Source organism: Populus alba, chromosome 13, assembly GCF_005239225.2.
Source record: "Populus alba chromosome 13, ASM523922v2, whole genome shotgun sequence".
Lineage (NCBI taxonomy): Eukaryota > Viridiplantae > Streptophyta > Magnoliopsida > Malpighiales > Salicaceae > Populus > Populus alba.
Genome location: NC_133296.1, coordinates 6,371,127 through 6,396,940, shown reverse-complemented (window position 1 = coordinate 6,396,940; position 25,814 = coordinate 6,371,127). Strand labels below are relative to the sequence as shown.

Genomic DNA, 25,814 nt, shown 5'->3' with positions numbered 1-25,814 from the left:
AAAAAAAAAACCATTTGCAACATCTAAACATAAATTTTTCATTATCTTATCAATTTTCATTAGGTCAAAAACTTTCAAAGAGAATGTTTATTGTGCTGCCATCATCCACAAGGACCCAATATACCTGATGGTCGGAGAGAATGATAGTGATAACATGTGCATCCTCACTCCAGAAGGATAGTCGATAGGGCTCCTGCTTTGAATTTGCAAAAGCAAGATTGCAACAACCATTTTATTAATTGCGAAATGCCAGTGCACTGGAGCATAAATAGAGAGCTTCCCTTTAGTTTGCTGCTCTTCTTTTTATATGTTAAAAGTGCAAAAATCAAAAACAAAAATGCCCTGTTATTACACATTTTGACGTTTTTTTCTTCTACCAAACAGAGAATACAAGTAATCACCCATTACGAATTTTGGCCCTCTGATCAAAATTACGAAGTATATAGAATCCATCTCAAATGTCTGACGGGTCATTGATATCCTGGACAACCACATAAAAGAAGAGGTTAAAGAAAGAATAGGAAGATGAACCAACCAACCCCTCACCAAAATCACTAATGCCTTCTTCACAGTTCTCACTCTGTTTTTATTTCTACGTTAAGAAAAGTTCTTTCAGGAGTTTAGATCATATACCTTGTTCTCAAGGACTGCACCATCAGGAATTTCCAGTTTCACCCCTGGTTTTGCAACGATGCTTACTCTCCCCTACAATAACAAAAACAAGCACAACATTTAGCCAAAGATGAACCGTCCATCATTCAAAACAAATTGTAGGTAATGAAGAAAGGTTTGCAACTTTGATATGTACTACCATTCAAAATTAGTCTTGTAAATATTCATGGACAACAACTGTAAACATATACGACAATACAATGCAATTGATAAATGCGTAAATAAAAATTCGTATCCATATATATATGCGCGCACACACACACAAATATGTCAGCTCTCCACTACACTTCAGGATGAATCAGCGCACATGAAATGAGAGTTTTATGTCCACTTTAAACAAAAATACAAAATCCACCCTCGCACATGCAGCTTCAAAACTTTAGAAAACCAGGCAGCAAGACATAACTACATATTACATAAATTCGATAGAAGGATTGGAAGTTGAAAATACCTTAAGAATCACGCCAGCTCCAAACCACACATCACCAGCTACCTTCAAGCTATCCAATCCAACTATGCTAGGAATGGATTTGAAACGGCGTTGGAAATCGCTGACCTGAGATAAGAACACAAGAACATTAAGTGCTGGTAACATGCAAATAAAGCAATAACCTAGCAACAATTATAGTCACCTTTTCAAATTCAGGTCCCAACTCAATACATGGATTTGCAGGGTTAGCTTGAGCTGTGTTCCGAACTAAAATGCCTTCAGAGGTGGAGTACAGATCTGACTGCAGAAATACATACATAAAAATTATAAGTCTCAAATCGTTAGTATTTTTATTCAGTGGGAAAATGATATCATAGCCAAGATGGTCATGTCCAAAACCTGAAGAAGAAGCAAGTCTGATGTTGCATTTAGTTGCACAACCCGAGATTGAGGGACATCAATGCCAATGGCTTTATCAAATAACTGGCTCAATAAAAAAAATCATAAGATGTCAGCAGTCATTAGTTATTGAGCACAAGAAGTTAACAAAAAATTCAACACAAAAATATATATGAATACCTGTATTGTCGAACCAGCTGCTGTTTCTTGCAAAACCATTTGATCACCTTCCATTTCCTAAAAATAAATCATTTCAATAATTCTTGGTTTTTATCTAATAAGTATAAGCCCTTGGTGTGTAAAATAAAGGTACACCTTTGAAATAGACAGGTTCTCTATCTTCAGGGCATTGGTATCTACAAGCCTCCTGATTGCTTTCAAATTCACCCACCTGCACAAAACAAAAAAATAATTTACAGGATGAAGCATCATTGCCTGCTTTATCAGGGGAGTTGATAGGAGTATAAAGGCAACTCACAAACTTCTTGTGTCGATAAATTTGAACTTCTCCGCTGACTTCATGAATGATCATGATATTGAAGTAAAAAAAAAAACTGTTCAATAAATGAATATAGCATTGTGCCATAAAACAAAGCTAATCATAATTATCTTACAAACTTTAGGCATCCCAATGTGATTTTAACATAAAATGAAGTGAAGAAAACAATGGGATCCACTCCTCTACCAAATACAAGTCTCAAAAAAGCAAAGGCAGAAAGGAAAACGAAAATCAGAACTCACATCTTTAGGAAGTGTTCGCGCTATTTCTGTAAGCTGCATGGCACATATATTGAATAGAAATTGTTAGCTACCACCAAACACACAAGGTACTACCGATTAATTTAACAGAACCTCAAGGCCACCAAACAGCCTGATCACTCAATGAATACTTAATATGTTAGACGAGTCTGTAATTCATGTACCATTTTAGGACTAACCAAAATGTGATCTTCAACAATGGCACATTATAAATGCATCCTCTAGAATTAAATGAGGTAGAAAGCTATTGTGTCAAAACTGCTGACATTCAAGCCCTTTGCTTAAGTTAATAGAATATGTTATTCGTCAATAAGAATTTGAATCAGGACGAGGAAAATTGCAGCCAAATATAATTTAGATGTGCAAGCTTAGCAGGACATGTATTCAAGATAAACATAATTTAGATGCATCTTGTATTTGCAGCCTGCATACCAATTTATTCCTTGAACAGTAGCACAATTTATATTTCATACAGTTTTTCTGACCAGATATGAATGCTGATCATTCAAATCTTCAAAATATTATAGCTTTTGACAAAATAAAGACCAATTACTAAAATTTTAGTACTTTATTTTTTTAAGGAAAAAAAAGAGAAGAAAATGTGTTGAATCTTTTAGCATCTTCATTCATCAAAATTCTTATTATTAATTATCCAAACACACCACAATTCAAAAGTGTCTAAATAAAGAATGAAGCATTATAAAAGAAGTGGAAGTGAAGGTGACACCTCAAACATTCCTTGCTGCTGATTGACCATTTTACTTTTTGAAAGATATGAAGTGGTTGGTGTCACCTGAAAATCATTAAGAATTAAACACAGATTTTGAGCCAAAGCAGCAGTGCTAACAAAATTCATTGTTTGAGTACCTCCATACAGTATTCAATATTGTTTTGGCTCAAATGACTCATGATTCCTGAATCAACACTCAAGGAGCACAAATGTAAGAATGAATGATTCTTAAGTATAGAAAAAGAAATGACAAAAAGGCATACAGTTAAAGAGCTAAAATAAGACTTGAAGAAATTAAATAATCAAAACTACAAGGACAGAGAGTTAAAAGCAAGACTTTAAAAGAGATAAATAAACAAACTGAAGAGGGTACTTGGATCAACAACAGCAGCAGCTACATTATCGGAGCTCACCACATGTACGTACTCCTTTCCCTGGAAAATAAGTTCAGAGCAGCAGTTATTTGTTCCCTGCTAGCATGCACTCTTATTGCCGTTTTCAGATAAATGAATTACATTCCTTTTATATATCATGTAATAAAGAAATAGGGACAACAGCAATGGCAACACATGTACTCAGCCTCAAATTCCTATTTGAGACCTGTCCTTGTTTTTTTGGTTAATGCAGCCCATGAACATTTTAAAATTAATATTTGTCACCTGTTAATGTTGCATTTACAACGTGTTTGCAATCTCATGCATCAATAATGCTATCTTATATGAGTTAACACAAAATGCATCAATAGCCTTTAATGAACATACACCCAAAAAACTTAATGGACAAGAAATAAAAAGATCACAGTTAAAATTGACAACAGAAATTGCAAGAGTTAAACATGAAATAAAGCAAAGCACATGAGCAACTAGTGTAACATACTTAAGAATTGTGTACCTGTGATAACAACACATCCAGTGTTCCGCTGCTTTTCATTAGGGAAAGGAAGGCTGCAGCATGATCAGATGGATACCTTCATATAAACCCAAAGAAAAGGAAAAATCAGAGATAGAGAGAGAACAATCATCAAGAAAGTTTTGCCCAATGGCCAAATGAAATTCATGACAGAATTAACATATTAGAAGCTGAAAAGGTAATATTGTAGCGAAAGTTCTCTGAGGTAGTGTATTTTTCACCAAAGCACTTCCAAAAGTTTTTGATGGAAGAAACAATACCTTTGGGTCAAATATAACAAAATTTATAAGAGAAACATTATTGAGTTTGAACCCAAGATCAGCAAAAAGAATGTCCCAGTTCAGCAGATATAGAATGGTAAATGGATTGATTTGATAAACACTGCACACTAAACTAGAAATGTCAATATTTTAGGAAAAAAAAATAATCAGGTCAAAGTTGAGGTACAGCCAAGAATTTTTAGGAGAGGAAAGTGTCATAGTTAGTAAAATTAGTCATTTAAATGTGATTCTAGCAAACGTTAAAAGCACTTTGACAAGACAACAGACCTTAGAAACCAATATGAAACTATGAGACAGCCACAAACCAGGGAATGAGAAGGAAAGGAAGAAATGTTTAGGAGCTGAAGTTATGAAAGTGATATAATAGAGGTACAGGAGTGCTCAAGCCAGCTATTAGTAGAAGTTGAAATCTACTAGATTAAAAAAGCCAACTATCATACTGGCTTTCTCAAGATGGATTATCTCTAGTAGTAAAGCATTGTGGGCTATTAAAAACAGCTAGCATTTTTAAGAATAGTTCTAATGCTGCAACACTTGATACTTGACTTTCTTTGAGCATTAAGGAACAATTTGGAAAAACTTCAAGGGTTTTTAGAGTTTATACAGGGCACTTAGAACTTCAATATGTTAAAAGAACAAAAGGTAGAGAGAGTCTACAATTCATCTGTGCTGCTCTGTCCACTGGAAGATTTCTTTTGAGTATTTTGGCCCTGCATAAATGCAATCATGGTATAGGTGAGCTATAAATTTTGCCTTAAACAAATTCTATTGGCATGTATAGTTAAACAAACAAACATGGGTACAATTGCACACCTGACTAAGAGGAAGAATATCAACATTTGATGTGGAATATTTCTCCAAAGCCTGCATGAAAACTTTAATGAGTAGATTCTGATAGAATATGAGCACAGTTCCAAGAGGAGATGCTAAGGACAAATCACCTTCAGGGAATCATCATGAGTTCTGATAGTGTTCATAAGCACCAAAGGGATATGGCATCCGTATGTCAAATTGAGAGACTGCAGATATTTAGCAGTGGGATATGTCAGAGCAAAGATAACAAAATAAAACCTATATACAAAAGAAAGAAATCTTGCCTGAATTTGATTAACAATCAAGTCAAGAGATGTCAAACCATCACGAATTCCAATTAAAGACCTGCAAAAAAATGAGTACAGCCATATAAATTTAACAGGTGATAAAGTACAAAGCAAACATGTCTCTACAAGCCTTTGTCTGTTTAGGGATAGGACTAAATTACTCCAACTATTGAAACTCAACCCATTCATCATGTACCCTTCAAAAGATCAAATTATATGATGCACAGAGGATAATGTAGTATGAAATATCTAGGTTTAGGATTCATGCTTACTTGGGGCCATTAAACCCTAGAGCTGTTCCCAAAGAGTCATTGAACTTCACCACGACAATCTTGTCCAAAAGGTTCTTAATTTCTGCAATATCTGCATTCAACCCAGGAAATTATTTTTATACAAACAAAGAGGGAAAAGGAACAAAGGGACACAACAAACTAAAATATATTTTAACTTCTTGATTTAAACAAGTCACCATGTCAAGTAGAAAACCATTACCATTAGAAGCAGGTGCTAAGTTCTGATAAGGAACAACAAGCACTTCACCATTTCGAGAGCTGATATTGCTCATGTTCTTGCTTTGCACACTTTCTTGGATTTCCTTGCTTCAAAACACAATTTAATGTCATATCAACCAAAGTACCAAACCACACATAAGTAGGTCATAACAAAACCTCAAGTGAAAAGCCAATCACATAGTTCTATAAATATTAAATTCTAGATGCCAGGACCCAAATATCGATTCAAGAAGAACCCAAAAGTATATTGAACACATTATACCCTAACTCTGCATAAGATTAAAAAACCTTGCACTAATTTGCTTTCTGCACTTCAGATAACTACGGCATAAAGCTTTGTATGCTCTTAGTCCAAGTCTCTAATGAATAGCCATTTTGACCAATTTCAATAACAAACAAACATTTCTAGATAATCAAATTTCGGACTAATAACCTCAACAACTTGAAAAACATGATATATTAACTCCATACAGCACACACAACCATATGGAAACAAAAACTAAAATTAAAAACACATTAGCAAACATGATACCAGCATTATATCTTCCATAAACAAATACCACAACTTACTCTCATCCAAAGATGATATCAATTTTATCTTATAAGGCAAAAAAGCAAGTACTTTATACATGAATCAAAACAGTAGGAACTATATCATAAGAATCTATATTGCACATCCCAAAACCGACAATAAAAGCTAAACTAGAATGACAAATGTAACATCCTACATCTAGAAGAAGCCCTTCTTTGGTAACAATGTAGAGTCTTGGACATGGGATCTAAAGGGTGTGTTCGAATCTTAACAGCAACTAGATGCTGAAGGGTAGGACTGCACTAACTTTTTCCTTCCAGGACCCATTTCAGTGGAGCATAATTAGAGAATAGCCTTCTATCTAGAAATAAAAGAAGGCAACAGAAGCACGCCATAGTGCAACTGAATCTTAAATGACCAGTGTCCCGCTTAACAGATATATGAGAACCTAAAGAATTCTCTGCAGTACAACATCCACAATAGATATCTGCTGAAACTTGAATTCTCATCTGAGTTTATAGCTATTTTCTACATCAGGATAGAAATTAACTTATGAGAAACACAATCATATGACACTAAAAACAGTGGTATTAATCAAACCAATAAAAAAGATAATCCTTCACATCATAGAGCTTCTATTGCCACAGCAAAAAATCACTCAAGTATAGATTTTATACCCATTTTCCTGCTTTAGGCTAAATAGCATCACCAGTCCAAGTTTTTCTCTACATATCAATCAGTACATGTACATCATTCATCATCCATAATTGATCCCAACAATATAATTAACTGAACCAAGGATCTTCCTATCTTTTTCAAAACGCAGCATTAGTGATTTCTATTATTCTCTTGCAATGAACATTATTTACACAACACACCTTATAAGGCACTACCCTAAACAGAGGTTAACAAATTAAGTAAATTCTATAGTACCTCGATTCTTTGGTGGAAAGATCTCGCTCTTCTTTACGAATATGTCCTTTTAGTGCTTTCAATTTCTTTTTCTCAAGCAAAAATGTCTTGGTAATTATATTGCAAAACAAGTACACAAACTGAACAGAATCATTAGCAGGCACTGGATACGCAATCTTCTTATAAATCTCCCATGGCATATTTGAATCAACCAAAGCCACAATGGGAACCTGCAATCTATCAGCCTCCAAAATCACCGAGCTCTTCCTCTCCGTATCCAACACCACTACACAATCTGGCGGTTGTATTGGCCCAAAACAAACCTTAACAGCACAAATAAAAGAAATACAATCATCAAACAATTAAAAAAAAGCTTTAAAAGCAAAAAAGAATAGAAGGGACCGTTAAATAATATTAACCCAAAACTTGAATTTTGAACAAAGAAAAAAGCAGCTTAACCCTCAAAATCGTTACAAAATAAAAACCCCATTAACCCAAAACTTGGATTCAATTAACAAAAAACAAAAGAAAAAAGAACACTCGTATTCACAATTCAATTAAAGAAAAAGGGACCTATTGTAAAGAAAGGGCAAACCTTTTTATTTCTTGATCTAAACTTCTTAGGACTATGACTATTAGTCAAGAAACCACCCATTCTCCACATAATGTTATCTCTTGGGCTATAAATCCCCATCTTCTTTGTCATTTGCTCCACTATCTCATCAAACAGAAGATTCGTATTCACAAACATGAACCTTGCGTTCTTATCACGCGCCAAATGAGAAATGAAACTGGCAGCATTCCGGAGACAGATGAGAGTTTTATCGGAGTCGATAATGGAGATTTGATTACGCATTCCATAAGTGTAAATTTTCAAGTGGTGGGCTGCCACTCGCCGCCCTATATGGGCGTTTGTGGTTAGTAGCTTTTGGATTATTATTGAATGGAGCGTCATTTAAAAAAAAAAATCAGTAGCCTCCTGTGATGGTTGTGGCGGTGGCGGTGTTTAAACGGGAGAGGTGTGTCTCATTTAGAAGGGGGGGTTCAGCAATGGAGTCCAGTGGCGATGGTGAGACTGTAGGGTTTTGTTGTTGGGTTTTTGTTTTGCTTGGGGAAATTTTGAGAAGGAAGAGGGATGTTTGGGTCCAAGTTTAGCTGATGGACTTGGTATTTTTTAAAATTGGCCCCTTTTATTTTTATTTAAAACACCATGAGTTCCATTTTATCCATTATACTAATTAGGGCATTATTATTTTTAATTAATTAACAAAAACTAAATGAAAAGGTGTTTTGTGCAAAAAATTTTTTGCTTTTAAGTGTTTTTTAAGATTTTTTTTTGCTTGAAAAAGATATTAAATTAATATTTTTTTTAATGTTTTGTAATAGTTTTGATGTGTTGATATCAAAATAAATAAAAATTGAAAAAAATTTGCTTTCAAATGAAAAGCACCTTAAACCATAATTCTAAACACCTCCGACCTCCACACAAAATACTATATCAAAATAGTGCTTTATTTTTTTATTTTAGTATTTTTTATTTTTATTCTTCAACATTAAATTTTTAAATTTATTTTTATTTATTTTCTACGAGATTATCCTGATTTCATAACTCAGACCATGACTTTGACAGGTTGATCGAGGCTGACTTAGGTTTTTTATTCTTTTTTTAATTTCATCATTTAACATTAACTTGATTAATAATTAAACTTCACAATTTATTTTCAATTATTTTCTATAAAATTATCATAGTTTCATTATCTAGGTTACAAGTTTGGCGAGTGAATTTGAGTTGATGAGAGTCTTTCCTTTTTTTTGTCCTATTTTTAATTAAGTTTTTTTAAATTTCATCTTTTAATATTGAATTAATTAAAAAATAAATTTCATAATTTTTTTTTATTTACTTTTTATATGTTTATCTTAGTCTTTTGACCTAGTTTACAAGTTTGATAGGTTAATTCAGGTTAACTCGGGTTTTTTTTTCTTTTTTCAAGAACACATTTCCAACTTCATCTTTTAACATTAGGTTGATTGAGAATTTAGATTTTATAATTTGTTTTGATTTGTTTTTATAAAATTATAACAATCTCATAATAAAATGAAAATGTGATTAGCACGTGCATTGCACGCTCTAGCGTGTGGAAAGTGCCTATGACTTTTTGCATAGCATATGCTGTTTCTTAGTAGCCAAAAATATGATTTTATCATGCCATTGAAATCATTGTGATATCTTTCTCCAAATGGGGTGGCTACGTAGTGGTGGGGGTACAACAAATAGTCATTGAGTATGTTTGGCAGTGTGGTAGCGGTTGCTTTTCAAATAACTTTTCGTGCCAAAATGCATGTCAATAATGTTTTTTTATTTTTTAAAAAATTATTTTTGATATCGGCACATCAAAACTATCCAAAACATATAAACCGTATTAAATTTTAACAAAAAAATTTTTTTGAATTTTATGGGAACGCGGTTTCAACCGCGTTCCCAAACGATTCCATTGTGGGGTTTTTTTTCTCTTTTCCCTAAAAAATCACGCTAAGAATTCAAAATTTCATTATTGTTTTCTTAGTTATTGATAGTTCAATTTCGGTTATTATTTTTTTTATTTCTATTTTTTTTATGTTTTTTGTAAAATTTTTATTTATTTTCAATTTCATCATTCAATCCTTATTTATGATATATTGTTTTCTCCAATTTAGTTCTTATTCTTTTGATTTTTAATTTTTTAGCATTTTATACAATTTCTATTTGTTTTCAATTTCATTCTTCAATCCAAATTTATGATATATTATTTTCTTTCCAATTTAGTTTTCATTCTTTTGATATTTTTGTCCTTTTGTTAAAGTAATTTTTCTTTTAATTTATTTTTTTATTACAATTTTGATCCTTATTTTTTTAATTTCTATTTTTTTTTATTTTGAATCCCTTTGTATAATTGAATTTTTTTTCTAATTTTGTCCTTCAATATTTAATTGGTTTGAGATTAGCTTCGCGGTTTTTTCATGCATGGTGCTTCCAGTCTAAAGATCTAAGATTACAAGTTTAAAAAGTTAATGCAGAATGATATTGTTTTGTTTTTAACTTAGTTTTTTTTTTTTTTTCATTATTCAACCTTATTTTTTTTTAATGAGTTTTATGGTTTTTTTAAATTTATTTTCTTTTGGGTTATCCTGATATTATGACTTGGACTACGAGTTAACCTGACTTTACTCGCCTTTTATTATCCAGGTTATATGTTTGTTATGCTAACTCGGGTTGATTCGAACTACTTTTTTTGTTTTTTTTTTACCTAATTTTATTCTTTCATTTTTAATTGGCTGGAAAATGAACTATATTTTTTTCTCTTTTTAAAAATATTTTTTTCTTAAGTTATTGTGATTTTTTAAAATTTTTTTTTGGTTTATTTACTATTATTTTTAATTTTTTTATTATCTAATTAAAATAAAAAAAAAAAACTTATTTAACCCAATATAATCTATTTGAGTCTTGGATTCTTCTCATTTTAAATCACGCTTGCACCACATACACATCATTTTTGTATTAAAAAAATAATATTACCACCACACGACATAGGACAAGCCCATGTCTAGTTAAAACTAAAGCTAAAATGGGAAGACTTTTCCTACATGAAGGCTTTTCTTTTTCACGTTATTGTACATCTACACATTGCAATTTCAATTAAGTTCCAAAACCTACAATATGGTCCTTGAAGTGTTTTTCCATCCTTAGTTTTTATAATTTTAGTTTCGTACATTTTTGTCATAAAAACTTTATTTATCTTGTGTTTTAGTCCTTAAAACTTTAAATAGAAAAGAAAAAATTGTTAGAAAAGAAGGGGATAGATAAATATTTTGGCTAGCCCCATCCTTACTACAAAAAGCTAATTTTGGTTTTGATTGGTTTATATTGAAGATGAGAATTTGATGAAAGTGGTTTAGGCCTTTAATCATGTTTGAAAGAGTATATATAAATCCAAAAAAAAATTTTGACTCGAGTTTATTTTGAGTTTTAAGACCGGTTTAAAGATACTTCGAGTTGAAAATAGGATTATTGAAGTTTGTAGAATATTATTAGGTATTTTTATGCAAAAAAAGATTTTTAGAACCAAATTTACCAAACCTCATGTGGACACAAATTTGAGCACTTGAAAATTAAGCAAGCAAATGTGTATAAAATTTGAATTAAAATACATGATTGAATCTTTATTTGAAATATTCTTATAAAATAATAAAACAATCTTCTATCCTTTCCTTGAATTTGATTTGTGATGACTTGATAAGAGTTATATATATATATATTAGCAAAAATAATGCATTGTTGCTTGCAATTTCACACAAACTAGTACCATTTAACTAATATTAGATCATCACAATAAATTAATATAGATATTTTTCTACAGTGAAAATAAAATATAATTGTCAAATTTGGAAATTTAGGGACCAATTTTGATTGAAAATTAATCAAATCAAATGATAAATCAAAGTTCAATACCCAATTTAAAACAATTATATATTTTAGGGACTAAATTAGAAATTGTAAAATTTACTGTTATGTATGAATAGTAACCAGTAACTTCGACTGGTGGAGACTTTTTTCTTAGCAAAAAATGGTTACCGTGGGATCTTATCTTTCGTCATCTCAAATCCAACGGTGCGATTCATTCATAATATCTCTTGATTGTTGATGAGTTATGGCTGATGAATTTTTTTTTCCCCTCTTGTCACGGTTCCCATGCATTCTCTCTTCTCTGTTAATTTCTCTCTTTCTTTCTGCATTGTCAACTGAGAGAGGGGAAAAGCTAATTGAAATAGGAAATTTGAAGGAAATTAAAGATTGTAATGTACAAATTAAGATATAGGAAATTTGTTGTTTTTTTTCGAGCACAAATTAAGAGTATATTTGGAAATATAACTATGATTTTTTTAAATTATTTTTCGTACCGAAAATATATAAAAATTATATATTTTTTATTTTTTAAAAATTATTTTTGAGACCAGTGTATTAAAATAATTAAAAATATAAAAAAAATAATTTTTTTAAATTCACAGATACAGCCGCATTTTTAAACGTTTTAAACCTGTTTGTTGGAAATTTGGCTGAAACACATAATTGAAATAGGATAAAAAAAATTTTCTTTTGAAACCAGGTGAAAGTTGACATGCAGTTGGATATAAAAAGCAAAGGCAAAGGCTTTTCTTTTGCAGGAGATTTTGCCCCAGAAACTGCTCATCGTTCCTTTGAATCTGTCTCTCCACTTGTCGTTGAATTTCTAGTACGTACTTAAGAACACGTGAAACTGTAAATTTAAATCAAACATGTGATGTAATACAATTTAGATCATAAATTAAACCATGATGTCTTTTAAGGAACAAAAGCAAACCAAACCCCTGTTTGATAATTTAATGAACAACCCTAGTCCTAATAATTGAAGAGGTACCGTAAATGTTTTGGAATGGAAAGATTTGTTCAGCAGAGAAGTTCTGGAAGAGGAAAATTCTGACCGTTTTCTTATCTCGTTATTTAAAGAGTTGGAAGGTTGAGGCACCAAGTTTCATGAGTCTGTAGTATACAAAAGTACAAATGGTGAAAGAACGTCTGCAATAATGCCATCTAAACTGATATTTGCCCATGTTCCATCGGAGAAGACAAGCTATTACCGATTTGAAGCCAAAAAACTGAGACCATTTCATCTGCAGCTGGAACTGGACTTTGTTATGTGGTACTGTAACCCTGCAATTGACCTACCAAGCAAATCAAAGTTCCACATGAAATTGTAAAGATACATGATGCACTCGAATCAGATTCATGGGAATGCAAAAAGGAAACTGAAAAATAAATAGTTGTTTATATGGTAATGGATCTTACATAACACTCATTTGAAAATACAGACATGCTAGCTGAATAGCTGAATACAAAGCTATAAGATGCTCACGATGACATGCAATTCAGTATCAATATGCCTTCGTACATAATTGCTACTAAGTATTGGAAAGAAAATAAACAAAAATATTTATGATGCTGGAAGGCTTGCCCATAATACAACTGCAGCCATCCTAGTTGTGAGCTATACAGTTCCTACCAGAAGCAACTCAAGGCTCAGCCTCCCGAGGAAAAGGAGGAGCAGAAGCATTATTTCCCAAAGTAGAACCTTCATGAGAACTGGATTGAGCGGAGCCTTCATTGGCTTCTTTTAACCCTTTCAGTCTCTCCAGCTGAAAAGGAGGAGCAGAAGCATTATTTCCCAAAGTAGAACCTTCATGAGAACTGGATTGAGTGGAACCTTCATTGGCTTCTTTTAACCGTTTCAGCCTCTCCAGCTGAAGCCCCCCAGCAGAAGCATGGGAACTTGCTTCGCTAGATCCTTCCGTTGAACCTTTTTGCCCTCTCTTTTTCTTCACCTTTTGAGCCCAACCAACAAGGCCTACTTGCACATGCTCCTCGAATATTGATTTCTTGAAAGTACTTCCCATCTTTTCAGGGAAAAAAAAAAAAAAGTCAAGCTGAAAAGTTTCACAAGCAATGGCACAGTTACATTTAAACACATCGTTACCCACCTGCGAGACAAGGGCATAAAGGGGAAGAGTGCTGTAGCTACAGAGTACCTGAATAAATACCCTGAATTGAACAATGGTGTTTATTGATTAGCAGGGAGAGTTATTCAACCAAAGTAGTACAGGATTTCAGAGGAGAAAAGGTCAGCAGTTTCTACCCTATAATTAGCCGTGGAACAATATATTTGATTTGTCCCATTATGCAGGAATCAAAGCCATATTGAACCTGTGGATGGATAGTAACATATTGTTATTGATATTATCAAGTCCATCTCAATGAATCCATGATGAAAACACACCACAAAAGATCAGCTTACCCAGATCCAAAAGAAAAATGCAATTTCAAAAGCATTTTGGAAGAGGATGAAATGGATCAATAAGTGGACAAAGCCAGGCCTGTGGAACCAAAAGTGATTATCTGATGGTTTAACTACTAGTTCCCCTTCTATTGCTACATGTTTCTCAGCAACCTCGTATGCCAACTGGGTAATTACATGCTCCAGCTTAGTGCCAACAGCGAGAAGAAGCTGAAAAACAATTGATTACATGAATCTTGGAATAGGAGTAACAAGACGTAGGAAAGTGGAAAAAAACCCACACCAAGGTAATTGCAGTTTCTTATAGAAAGCCAATGAGCTAGCTCAATCAACAGGTGATCAACTTACAAGACTTGAGTTCAAGTCTCCTATGAATCCAAAATGTTTCTCATTGCAAGCCAAGTTTGCATAAACATGCTATACATTCATATGAAAAACTGATTACAAGAAAATACAGAAGTGCAAGGGTGCATAAATGCAAGAAATAGTTCATATACATTATATTAAAAATTAACCATATCACTATGATGACTATTTCTATGTGGATGATAGTCATTTGAAGTTTCATTTGGGTTAACTCACAATATTAATCTGACACCAAGGAGTAGCCAGGGGTTTGGTGCTCATGGAGATCTAAAATTGTTTGTGGATTCATCTACATCTCTAAATGTTAAAGGGTATGATCAACGGTTTCCACTTTGAGGAAACTCCATGCATCAACCACTGTGCTATCTAAAGATCCAAACGAGTCTTAGTTAATTGTCAATAAGAAAGGTAACAACTTGTCACAAAAAAAATCTGATAGTAAAAAAAGATGCTGTCCCTGATTCAACCACAATACTATGTCCTCCATGTTCCATTAAAGCAATAACTTGTAGTTTAGAAGTAATCACAAGACATCTAAGTTAGTTTATCTTCTTTTGTAACAATACCACATCTCTTAAGGATTGCATTCAAGATGGAAACCAATGATGATCAAACTAGAAAAATGCTGCTGTTTCATGTGAGTGACTGAATTTATGGTAGAAGACATAGGCAGGAAGCATTAACAAAAAACCACACTCCAATTGGAACTCAACAAACTGGACACTCGTCCAAATAATGTCAACCTTTTAGAAAATTGGGGTAGGCAGAAGCAGGTCATGTTTCAAAAACTATTGTCAATGTAACTCTCTAAAACAAAAACTATAACATTAATGACTTGGATTCAGGAATTATAATTCTTGTATATAGACTCAAGCATGTTCATGACTTTGTATGTAAGAAAGTTTGGAAGAACTAGGGCATTGCATGTTCACTGCAAGAAGAGAGAGAATATTTTCTAAGCATGTTTCTGCATTTTTCCTCTAATCAATCTCCCTCCAGAACATCACAACATTTTCTGATTTAAGAGTTTCATGAATTAGTGTGATCTTTTTTGAGGTAGCTGAAACAATAAAGTACATTAAAACACCACAAAAATTCTTAGGAGAGGACAAAGAAAGAAGGCACATGTAAATTGGTAGAAATATAATTAAAGAGTACAAGTCTACTCACAATTAAAGGAATGAATGCTATCCAGAAATATGTGTGCCAACCTGCATGAGAAAAAAGAGAAAAATCACATCTAACAGATATATCCCAAAATGAGCAGAGACAGCAAAAACCATATGCAACAGTTATCAGATTTCAATTTTTCCTTTGTGTTAGGAAATCTATATATGGCCTTAGGAATGCAGTCTAGAATTGCAGAATTCATGCTACAAAACTCTGGTATTCCTCCAAAAACAGTAACTTTGGGAATTTAGAAGCCTTGTCTTCAATAAATTAACTTCTTTGACCCTTACAGGGTAAAAGAGACATCATGACTACATAGTACATTTATAAACTTGCCTTGTTGAACCAACCTTCTAAGTTAAATATTTTATATATTGATGACTACCACCACCTTACAAGCTATTGCCAGGAGAAATAGCGATAGATGATCCACATCAAGCAGGAGAACAAAAAAAGGGGACAAATCGCCATAGTCCAATTTCAAAAAACAAAGTATATGACTATTAATTCAATCCAATGGGTAGTAGGTTCATATAAATCAGTGATCCAGAATAAGAAATTGTGGAACAGACTTATAGTATATTCTCAGGGAAATAATAATGAGGATCGATCGAAGAAATTTAACAAATGAGTACAGAATATGTTGGCTGGTAGTTTAACAATTCAAAAGAAAAAAACAAAACATGAACACCAAAAAGGTATGATTAAATTTTGCTTGGAAGAACCTAGATTGATTTTCTGTAGTGAGAACGCAAGTTTAAAATTAAAACAGGAGAGATGCAACAACACTTGACAACTGGCACAAATATCAAGTAATATGGTCTACAAATTAATCAATGGAGGAAGAGCATACCACTGATATTCAGCAATAAGAAGATGACCACAAAAACCCAAAGATACCAACTGCAGCCATGGAATTGAGTGAATAAATGAGCAAATAAATATAAGAAATGTAATTAGACTAAGAACAAGCAAAACAATCAACATGAATGGCTAGCCTTAAAAAGGTATTCTTGGACATCACTTGCCTTATACCAACAACTGTCTTAAAGTCATCTTCGAGGGAACGCACCATGTATCTGTGAAAATTAAACTTTGGGTTTCCTTTGGTATGTGTCTGCAGAATAACCAACAAATACACAGAGAAACAAGTAATTAAATGCAACATATGAAGATACAAGCTAATGATTGTAAGACAAATCTGACCTTGCATGAAATACTTTACCATGATAAATCCTAGCCGTAAAGTTATGTAATCTGACTTGGTCACACACGTATAGAATTGCTTGAAAAAGGAATGCTGAAGAGACAAACAAAAATGAGATGAAACAAAAAAAAATCGAGATCAGGACATGGTTCCTTGAGTTGCTAAAAAGATACTGATAGTTGTTCTCCTCAAATCATTTTTAGTAGTTAACATTAAAATTATTTCCTCATGAGGAACGTGCTTTATTTTGTTTTTGATATCAAGATAATGAAAAGAAGAATGATGATTAGATTTTTGGTTAAATGTCAAAGTAGGGAAGAGCTACATTTTTCTTTGGGAGGATATGAAAATGATAAGATCTGCAGATGATGATTGCACCAGAATCATGTAGCCAAATGACCTGCAAAATGAATTGTCTGACCAGGCAACTTTATTTGATGGCTTAAAGAAGCCAACTCCCCAACCCGCACAAATTAGACTACCCTGAGTCCAAATCTGTTTTAGGATTCATTTCAAGTTCCAACTCATTTTTTGAATTTCCTTTTTTAGAGAATATTCTCATCTGGAGTAGGATTGTCTATGTTTATTATGGGATTTCCTTATGAGTATACCGATTTGGATTTGGGCTACCTCTATAAAGTAAGGGTAGAATTATTACCCAGATGACTTACCCCATAGAGAATATATATCTTGTTTTGAAATGCTTTCCATAATTAGAACCCAGTTTGGCATAACTTTCTGAATATTATTAAACATGTCAATCCACTCCAAACTCCAAGCCAAGGCAAAGAGGTTCTTAAACCATATGATGTGATGCCTCTTAAATGTCCACAGGTCCCATTGAAAGACACTCATTGCTGAAGAAAGCAGGATAAAATACAGGGGGGTGGGGGGCTTACCAGCCATACTAGCAGAGCTGAATTTTTACCAATTCCCAAAAAATGCTCCTTGATAAAAGTATGTTGTTCGACATGGGTGAACTTTTTTTTCAAAACTGCAAGATCAAAGCTCTCATATTAGAAGCAATGAGGAAAACTAACTGCTAAAATGGTTTTCCAAGAAATTGGGCAAGGGAAACTGATTGTGTCAGCCAGTTTTTTCCCCTCATCCACACGAAGTTAATCTGGAATAAGGCATTGTTTGATCAGCCCGAGCTCTAATTCCAGTGACAGAACTAAAAGTTTGTGAGCAACAATGTTTTCAAGGTATCCAGAAAAATTAATGATAGATGCAGCAGCTAATTATAACGCAAATCAAAGACAAAGGTGCAAAAACATTTGCCACATATCTTTACCTTGCTCTGTATCATAGCGATCTTTTGCAATTTCATTCTCCCAGTGTTTCCATTGACGAATCTAGATCATGGCAATTGATCACAAATGAATCATAAACATTGAGAAAGAAAAATTAAGTACCCTGACCGCCTTAAAATTTAAACAAAAACTGAAGAAAAAGTATTAGGTTCTCTCACCCTTGCACCTCCAAAAAGAATGGTGAGAACACAGAAAGTTACATGGACAATGGCCAGGACAAAGATGAAGATATGTAGATGGTGTATGGCTTCCAAAGATAACAGCGGTACCTTGCCCTGAAGAAAGGGAATAAAAGAGAAAAATGATGAGGGGGAAATCATTGTGATTTATCAGCACAGATGCAGAAACCTAGAGTGTCAAGAAAACATGAATTGCAAATCAAATGCATAGGATCAGACCATATCACTGTGCCACAACACAATCTGAAAGAAGAAATTATAAAACTGTTCTTCTTTTCCCTCATTACATTCTTGCTTCACCTTTTACCTTAGAACTTTGTTAATTTGGCCAGCATTTATACCTATATGTACTGGGTGATATCACAGCACTATCAGCATCTACCTTGTATGTCCCAGTTGTTATACAAGTTTACAGAATAAGGAGTTCAATAAGACCATACTATACACATATAATTGAAACAAGAAAGAAAGTCAATCAGGAAGCATGGAAAAAATAAACAAATTCTACCATCATTATCTTAACGTGGAATACACCTTATTGAAAATTGATTTTTTAAGAAATGAAATAGACATCACTAAAAACTCATGTCATCTTTAATCAGGTGTATAGCTCAAGAGCAGTTAATATTGGCATTTTTTTCTTACCACTAGCATTTAAGAATGATGATAAATAGAATGAACGGACAAAAACAATGATTATAATCCAATTCTTTTTATAAAATTTATGAAAATCGATGCTATATAAAATTGAAATTCACATGGTTATAGCTACGCAGATTAGTTCAAGAATATAGCAGTAAATGGTTGATCATATTCCTTTTTTTTCCCCTACCATCAAACATACTGCAAATATAATGAATCTCGCTAACATAGAATTCCCTTTCAATAAACAATGATATTGAAGAACTCTTGCTGTTCTAAATTAATCCCAAGTGTGTATCAATAAATTGGAGATAAAACTAAATCTGATTCTATTGACACAGTGGCAGCCAAGGGAACAAGAGTATCCAGTCAAAACAGAAAACGTTGTAACTGATATTTTGATACGATTGTGATAATGTTTTTGATTTTTGAATAGCTTATGTATAGGAGGAAGTAATGGAGAGCTTGTATTTAAATACCATACATGGCATACATCATATGTATCTCTAAGAATAATAGAACTTCTCTACTCTTCAAACCTCTCTTCCAGTTAACGTTTACAGAGAACAACAACAACAATAATAGTTGAGGAAATAAAATAAATGTTACCTTTCTGGCACAATAACCATGATTGGCTTCTGGTGCTTCATCCAGAAGACGCCTAAAAGTGCCAGAAATGGTACCAGGAAAGAAGCTTTGAAAATGTGTAGTTGTAGTCGTAGAATAGGACTCATGTCCTTTTTCTTTTTGCTTTTCACTAAGGCGACAGGGAAGCAAGTCGTTAACCACATTCTCTGGCACACATGTTTTAGCTATGATGTTCTGGGAAACTGTCAGCAATAGAGATATGAAACCCAAAAGCATCAACTCTGTCAACAACAAAAAAAACAAAAACTCAATCAAAACACACAGGTAAACCGTTAATGATGTTTGTCTATGCAAAACATAAACACATAACTCTCAGAAAGACAACATTAAATGGACAGATTCGTTTGTCAGACAGTAAAATGCAAAGAGTCTTTTTTCCATTATTTTACCAAGATCCTTTTAATCATCAAAAGAAAAAAGAACAGAAAAGGACCCACTTTCCAATTCCCCAGAAAATCCTAGTATTGTACTCAGACTTGGGAAAAAAGGTCGAAAATTTAGGGTCATTCCCATGTAATTAAGCGAATACGATGCAACAACGCATAGGGGTAGAGACACGAAAGCTAAATGTGAATCATGGATAGAGAAAAGGAGACCTTCTTTAACTTTTTGAAGGGCTTCATAGAGGGGTTTCTGGTTCTTCCTCCTGAGAAAAATCCCACAATAATGAAGAAGTCTTTCAACAGCAAGAGAAAGGGCGACTATGACAGTGCACAAAGCCGCCACCACCCATGTGGGTGTGTACTCAAGCGTCTCTCCTTCACTTCCACCACTCATCTCCCACTCGCTCACTCTCTCTCTCTCTCTCTATAACCACTATCGGAGTTTTGTTCAATACCAGGGGAGGCAGGCTAAAAGACAAATAACGAGCACGAAGCTGTTTCAAATAGTGTAATAACAAAGTAATAAAAATCTTACCAGTTCGAAGTAGATACTTTTATATATCTCTGTATTTAAGTCACTGATGAGATCGAGATGGAGATGGAGACAGTTGTCATTACTCATGTGGTCTGTGTTGTGTGACTTTTGGAGAGAAAGATATTTAGAACAAAGTAATTTTCATGTTGGGAAGTTTGAGGTTGTTGTTTTTCTTAAGTATGTTTTATTTAAAAATATATTAAATTGTTATTTTTTATTTTTTTAAAAAATTATTTTTAATATTAAAATATTAAAAAATAAAATAAAATAAAATAAATATTAATTTTAAATGAAAAAAAATTTTAAGGATCTCTACTGTGTCATAAGTGTTGGTGCGTATAAATCTTTTTTTTTTTTTTAATATGAAAGTATTTTTAAATCAAATTATATCTTAATTGAAATTAAGTTTTTCTAAATGATTTTAAAGATTGCATTTTTATTAGATTTTGGTTATTATCTCTTAATAGAAAAATAAATATATTGAAGATAAAAATATATTTTATTAAAGAGACATAAATATAAATTTAAATAAATATGTTTATAAAATAGTTTTAGAGTGGATTTTCTGTATTAAAAAAAATACAATAAAATAATTTAAATGACTTGATTTTTTTTATCTAGAAATAGTATGAAACACTGTTATCAAACTAATAATATTCTTATTCTTAAAAAAATTAATAAATTATATTGAATTTTGGTACTAAAATGAACATATTATTATTAAATGTTAAAGCAAAAAAATTATTTAAGAGGATTGATAATTTCTCTATGCTTGATTTATGATAACGAAGTAATTTAATTTTATTTGTAATAAGAATATAAATATTTAAAATTTGGGTTGCTTCTCTCTTTCTAAGAGACTGTTTAATATTATGGTGGTTTTTGTTTTTTTTGCCAATCACAAAGAGAAAATCATTTGATTAGAATGTTTGAGAGAATAGCTATGGTTGTTTTTTAAAATATTTTTTATTTTGAAAATATATTAAAAAAAATTAACGTCAGCACATCAAAATAATTTGAAAATAAAAAATATTAATTTTAAGAAAATAAAAAAGTAAAAGTTTCAAATTTCTTCAAAAACGCTTTTGAAATGCAAAAATAAACAAGTGCAACTTTTGCTTTTTCGTACTGGACATCATATAAGCATGTCTAAAAGTATGGTTGCGATTGTTTTTTAAAGTGTTTTTCACTCAAATATGTTTTAAATAATATTTTTTTTATTTTAAAAAAATTAATTTTGACATCAACGTATCAAAATAATCTAAATGCACAAAAAATTATTAATTTAAAACAAATTAAAAATAAAATAAAATTCAATTTAAAAAAAACGTTTTTAAAACATAAAAACAATTGTATTTCAAACCTTAGTTTTGTAAAGCCAAAAAATAACTTGTTTTTTATTTTAAAAAATCTATTTTTTTAATTTTATATATAAAAATTCATCTCGCATAAGTTCTAACAAAAAACACATCATTTTTATACCTATTTTTTAAAAATTACAATTAATTTTTTTTCTTAAATCTAATTTCTAAAGCAATAATAACGAAGGCTATCAAAACGTCAAACACATGCTAAAGTGAAAATTCAAAAAATCTTGGTGACAAGTACTGGGGTCTATAATAAGAAATTAAGAACACGCAATCTCGTTGGTATAGATTTAATTTGAAAAAAAATAATCCAAAACTTCAAATGCTAAACGCGAAAGGACAGTGACAGTGAGTTTAAAAATTTGAACGACTCACTAATACATCCATTTTTTTTTTCTAAAAATAATTAAAAATTAAATTTAAAACTTGGACGTGTAACATGTGTTGATCATATCTTCTTCTTTTTTCAATAAAAAAGAAAAATGTCTTTATTATTTTAATCAAAATTTAGCATGTCCCCATAAATGTAATGCCAAATATTTTTTTATTTATATGAAATATTCGGATTATTTTCCTTGTGAATTAATCTTTAAAAATATTGAAAATAATAATAAATTATTATTCTCTTTTAGTTCACGAGTCCCGAAAGAATGTTTTTAATAATAATTGGAGATAGGTGAAAGGTTGGGTCCCAAATGGTTTGGTTGTAGCCGACAGCTCAAAAGACAGATAGTCAGATAAATGAAAAACCAGGGTGTACCTTATTTATTTAATGCAAGTGATTTTGTCAAAAACAATTAATTAAAATATTTTTAAAATTTTCAAATTTTTTTATATCAGCTTATAAAAAATTAATTTAATATTTTTTATATAAAAAATATTTTAAAAACAAGTTAAATCACATGGAGGTAAAGTGAGTCTTGGAAATGCAGTTATACCCGTGTTTTTTAAAATATTAAATTTTATTTTTTACTAAAAAATTAATTTTTTATATTTTTTAATATATTAATATTAAAAATAATTTAAAAAAAATTATCATTTCAACTGCAATCACAGCTGCAGTGCAAAACAGTCACTAAGAATATTTAGATCCCTCACTGAAAGCTATTGGCACCTTAAAATGGCAAGATGAGTAAAAGAAAATGTGATTATTTTTATCTTCACAATCATTTCTGCTTTTTTTTTTTTTTTTTTTTTTTTTTTTTTTTTTTTCTGTGTGTGTGTGTGTGTGTAAAACGTATTGCAGAATCCATGTTTCGTTCCTTTTGTTTTATAGGCCCACTTGTGTGAGCTTTTTCTTCGAATGAGTTAACCGCGTCGAGTCACCCAGGCCCAGATACTTGACTTATTTTTTTAACTTTATTTTTTTTAACTTTATTTTAATTAATTAAAATAGTTTAATTAAAGATATATACGGAATGTCTGACCTAACATGTATTTTAATTTTAATTAAAATAAATTATGTATGAGTGATATTTTTAATAAAATATCATTCATTTCTTACACATTTTTTCTAATATTAACATGCATTATTTAATTGTCTATTTTTATTATCTTTTAATTAAATAAATTATTAAACTCAATTAACTTCATAAAATATATTGGAAGTTCATATATCTTAATTTATATTTTTAAATTTATTTTTAATTAGAATAAAAAATTATTTTTAATATTTATTAATACTTATAATTCTCAATTATCTGTTTTCAATTTACAATTAAATTTCCTTTTTAATATATAAACACTCATTGTAAACACTGTAATTCAAAATTCAGATAATAATAATTTTATTTGTTTTTATGTTCTAAAAGTGTTTTTTTAAAAAAAAAATTAATTTTTTTTATTTTAAATTAATAATGTTTTGGTGTTTTTTGATATTTTGATATGCTAATTTTAAAAATAATTTTTTTAAAAATAAAAAAAAAATATTTTTTAAATAAAAAAATATTTTAAAAAACAGGTATTCTTTAACAAACAAGACTTTAAGCTTGAACTAATGCATATATTCGTTGCAGAAAAAGAGACCGATAATTAATTAGAGGTCCAAATTTGAGCTAACAAAAACAGAGCATCCTTTTTCGCTTTTTGGCATTTTTTCTTGTCTGATCTGGCAAATATTCTAAGGTGATGTGATGTCCAACCTGGCATCACACCACCTAAGAATTGTGGCGTGGTGGTGGGCCAGAGAGGTCCCGTGTGGTTGACTAGACCGCATGAGAGCTCTTATATGAATAATTACCGTGTACAGTTGTCAAGTCCTTCACCGTAGGATGGCAAGATGATGAGTTGTCATTTTACTGTACATAGCTATTGAAAGTAAATGTGATTATTTTTATCTTCACATTAATTTCTGCTCTTTTTTTTTTCTTTTTTTTTTTTTGTGTAAAACGTACTGCAGAATCCCTTTCTAGTTCCTTTTGTTTTATAGGCCCACTTGTGTGAGCTTTTTCTTCGAATGAGTTAACCGCGTCGAGCCACCCAGGCCCAGATACTTGACTTTTTTTTTTTTTTTAACTGTATTTTAATTAATTAAAATAGTTTAATTAAAGATATATACGAATGTCTGACCTAACATGTATTCAATTTTAATTAAAATAAATTGTGTATGTGTGATATTTTTAATAAAATACCATTCATTTCTTACACTCAATTTTAATTAAAATAAATTATGTATGTGTGATATTTTAATAAAATATCATTCATTTCTTACACATTTTTTTCTAATATTAGCATGCATTATTTGTATTTATTTGTATTATCTTTTAATTAAATAAGTTATCAAACTCAATTAATTTCATGAAATATATTAAGAGTTCATATATCTTAATTTATATTTTTAAATTATTTTTAATATTTATTAATACTTATAATTCTCAATTATCTGTTTTCAATTTACAATTAAATTTCCTTTTTAATGTATAAACACTCATAGTAAACATCTATAATTCAAAAGTTACTAATCTATAGATAATAAGAACTTTATTTGTTTTTATGTTTTAAAAATGTTTTTAAAAAAAATTGAAATTTTTTATTTTTTTACTTTAAATTTATATTTTTATGGTGTTTTTTTGATATTTTAATATATTTAATTTTTTTAAAATAAAAAAATATTTTAAAAAAATAATCACCCCTCCTCGTATTCTTTAACAATCAAGACTTTAAGCTTGAACTAATGCATTACATTCGTTGCAGAAAAAGAGACCGATAATTAATTAGAGGTCCAAATTTGAGTTAACAAAAACAGAGCATCCTTTTTCGCTTTTTGGCATTTTTTCTTGTCTGATCTGGCAAATATTCTAAGGTGATGTGATGTCCAACCTGGCATCACACCACCTAAGAATGGTGGCGTGGTGGTGGGCCAGAGAGGTCCCATGTGGTTGACTAGACCGCATGAGAGCTCTTACATGAATAATTACCGTGTGCAGTTGTCAAGTCCTTCACCGTAGGATGGCAAGATGATGAGTTGTCATTTTACTGTACATAGCTATTGAAAGTAATTATGATAAGGGTGGACCCCTCCTTTAAATTATTGATATTCATAAGGTGACAAACAATTCATAAAAAATAAATAAATGATGTAATTATATTAGTTAAATCAGTAGCTAGCGTCTAGTGATGGTTATATAAATTAAAAGTTATTCACATTTGGCTGAAATGTCCTTTGCTTGTATAAAGGTACAAGTATATTTAAAGAAGTGAGAAAGATTTGAGATAATGGTGATTTACTTGTCTAAATCCGATCAGATGGATTAGTTTAATAACATAATAAAAAAAAGACAGTAAATAAAATATTTTTTTAATAATAATTAAGGATAAAAAATAAGTTGAATGTCATATATATATATTAATATATATTTTAAAGAATAGGAAGTTGAAAACTCATTTTCACTTTACTTTGACACAAT

The 25,814-nt window shown here is 31.2% G+C and overlaps 2 protein-coding genes across 3 annotated transcripts; both read right to left on the bottom strand.

Annotated features, from left to right (window-relative positions):
* Positions 1-216: 216 nt before the first annotated feature.
* Positions 217-8,410, bottom strand: LOC118042892 (UTP--glucose-1-phosphate uridylyltransferase). Of its 2 annotated transcripts, none has more exons than XM_035050631.2 (21): positions 7,832-8,410; positions 7,258-7,559; positions 5,773-5,879; positions 5,553-5,643; positions 5,278-5,338; positions 5,122-5,199; positions 4,994-5,044; positions 4,838-4,890; positions 3,882-3,957; positions 3,352-3,424; positions 3,128-3,174; positions 2,988-3,053; positions 2,243-2,275; positions 1,980-2,017; positions 1,817-1,892; positions 1,682-1,738; positions 1,502-1,585; positions 1,305-1,403; positions 1,124-1,228; positions 634-705; positions 217-481 (listed from the first exon to the last, which is right to left on the bottom strand). In XM_035050631.2, exons 1-21 carry the CDS (start codon positions 8,189-8,191, stop codon positions 455-457), a joined length of 1,956 nt encoding a protein of 651 aa, XP_034906522.1. In that variant the 5' UTR covers positions 8,192-8,410; the 3' UTR covers positions 217-454. The 2 variants fall into 2 exon arrangements, with proteins under 2 accessions (XP_034906522.1, XP_034906523.1); XM_035050632.2 differs by having other exon boundaries at positions 3,364-3,424.
* Positions 8,411-13,071: 4,661 nt separating this feature from the next.
* Positions 13,072-20,531, bottom strand: LOC118042886 (MLO-like protein 1). Its single transcript, XM_035050624.2, has 13 exons — positions 20,221-20,531; positions 19,586-19,845; positions 18,314-18,430; positions 18,137-18,197; positions 17,742-17,836; positions 16,861-16,935; positions 16,664-16,752; positions 16,489-16,538; positions 15,636-15,676; positions 14,100-14,309; positions 13,941-14,008; positions 13,786-13,846; positions 13,072-13,701 (listed from the first exon to the last, which is right to left on the bottom strand). Exons 1-13 carry the CDS (start codon positions 20,399-20,401, stop codon positions 13,321-13,323), a joined length of 1,689 nt encoding a protein of 562 aa, XP_034906515.1. The 5' UTR covers positions 20,402-20,531; the 3' UTR covers positions 13,072-13,320.
* Positions 20,532-25,814: the final 5,283 nt, after the last annotated feature.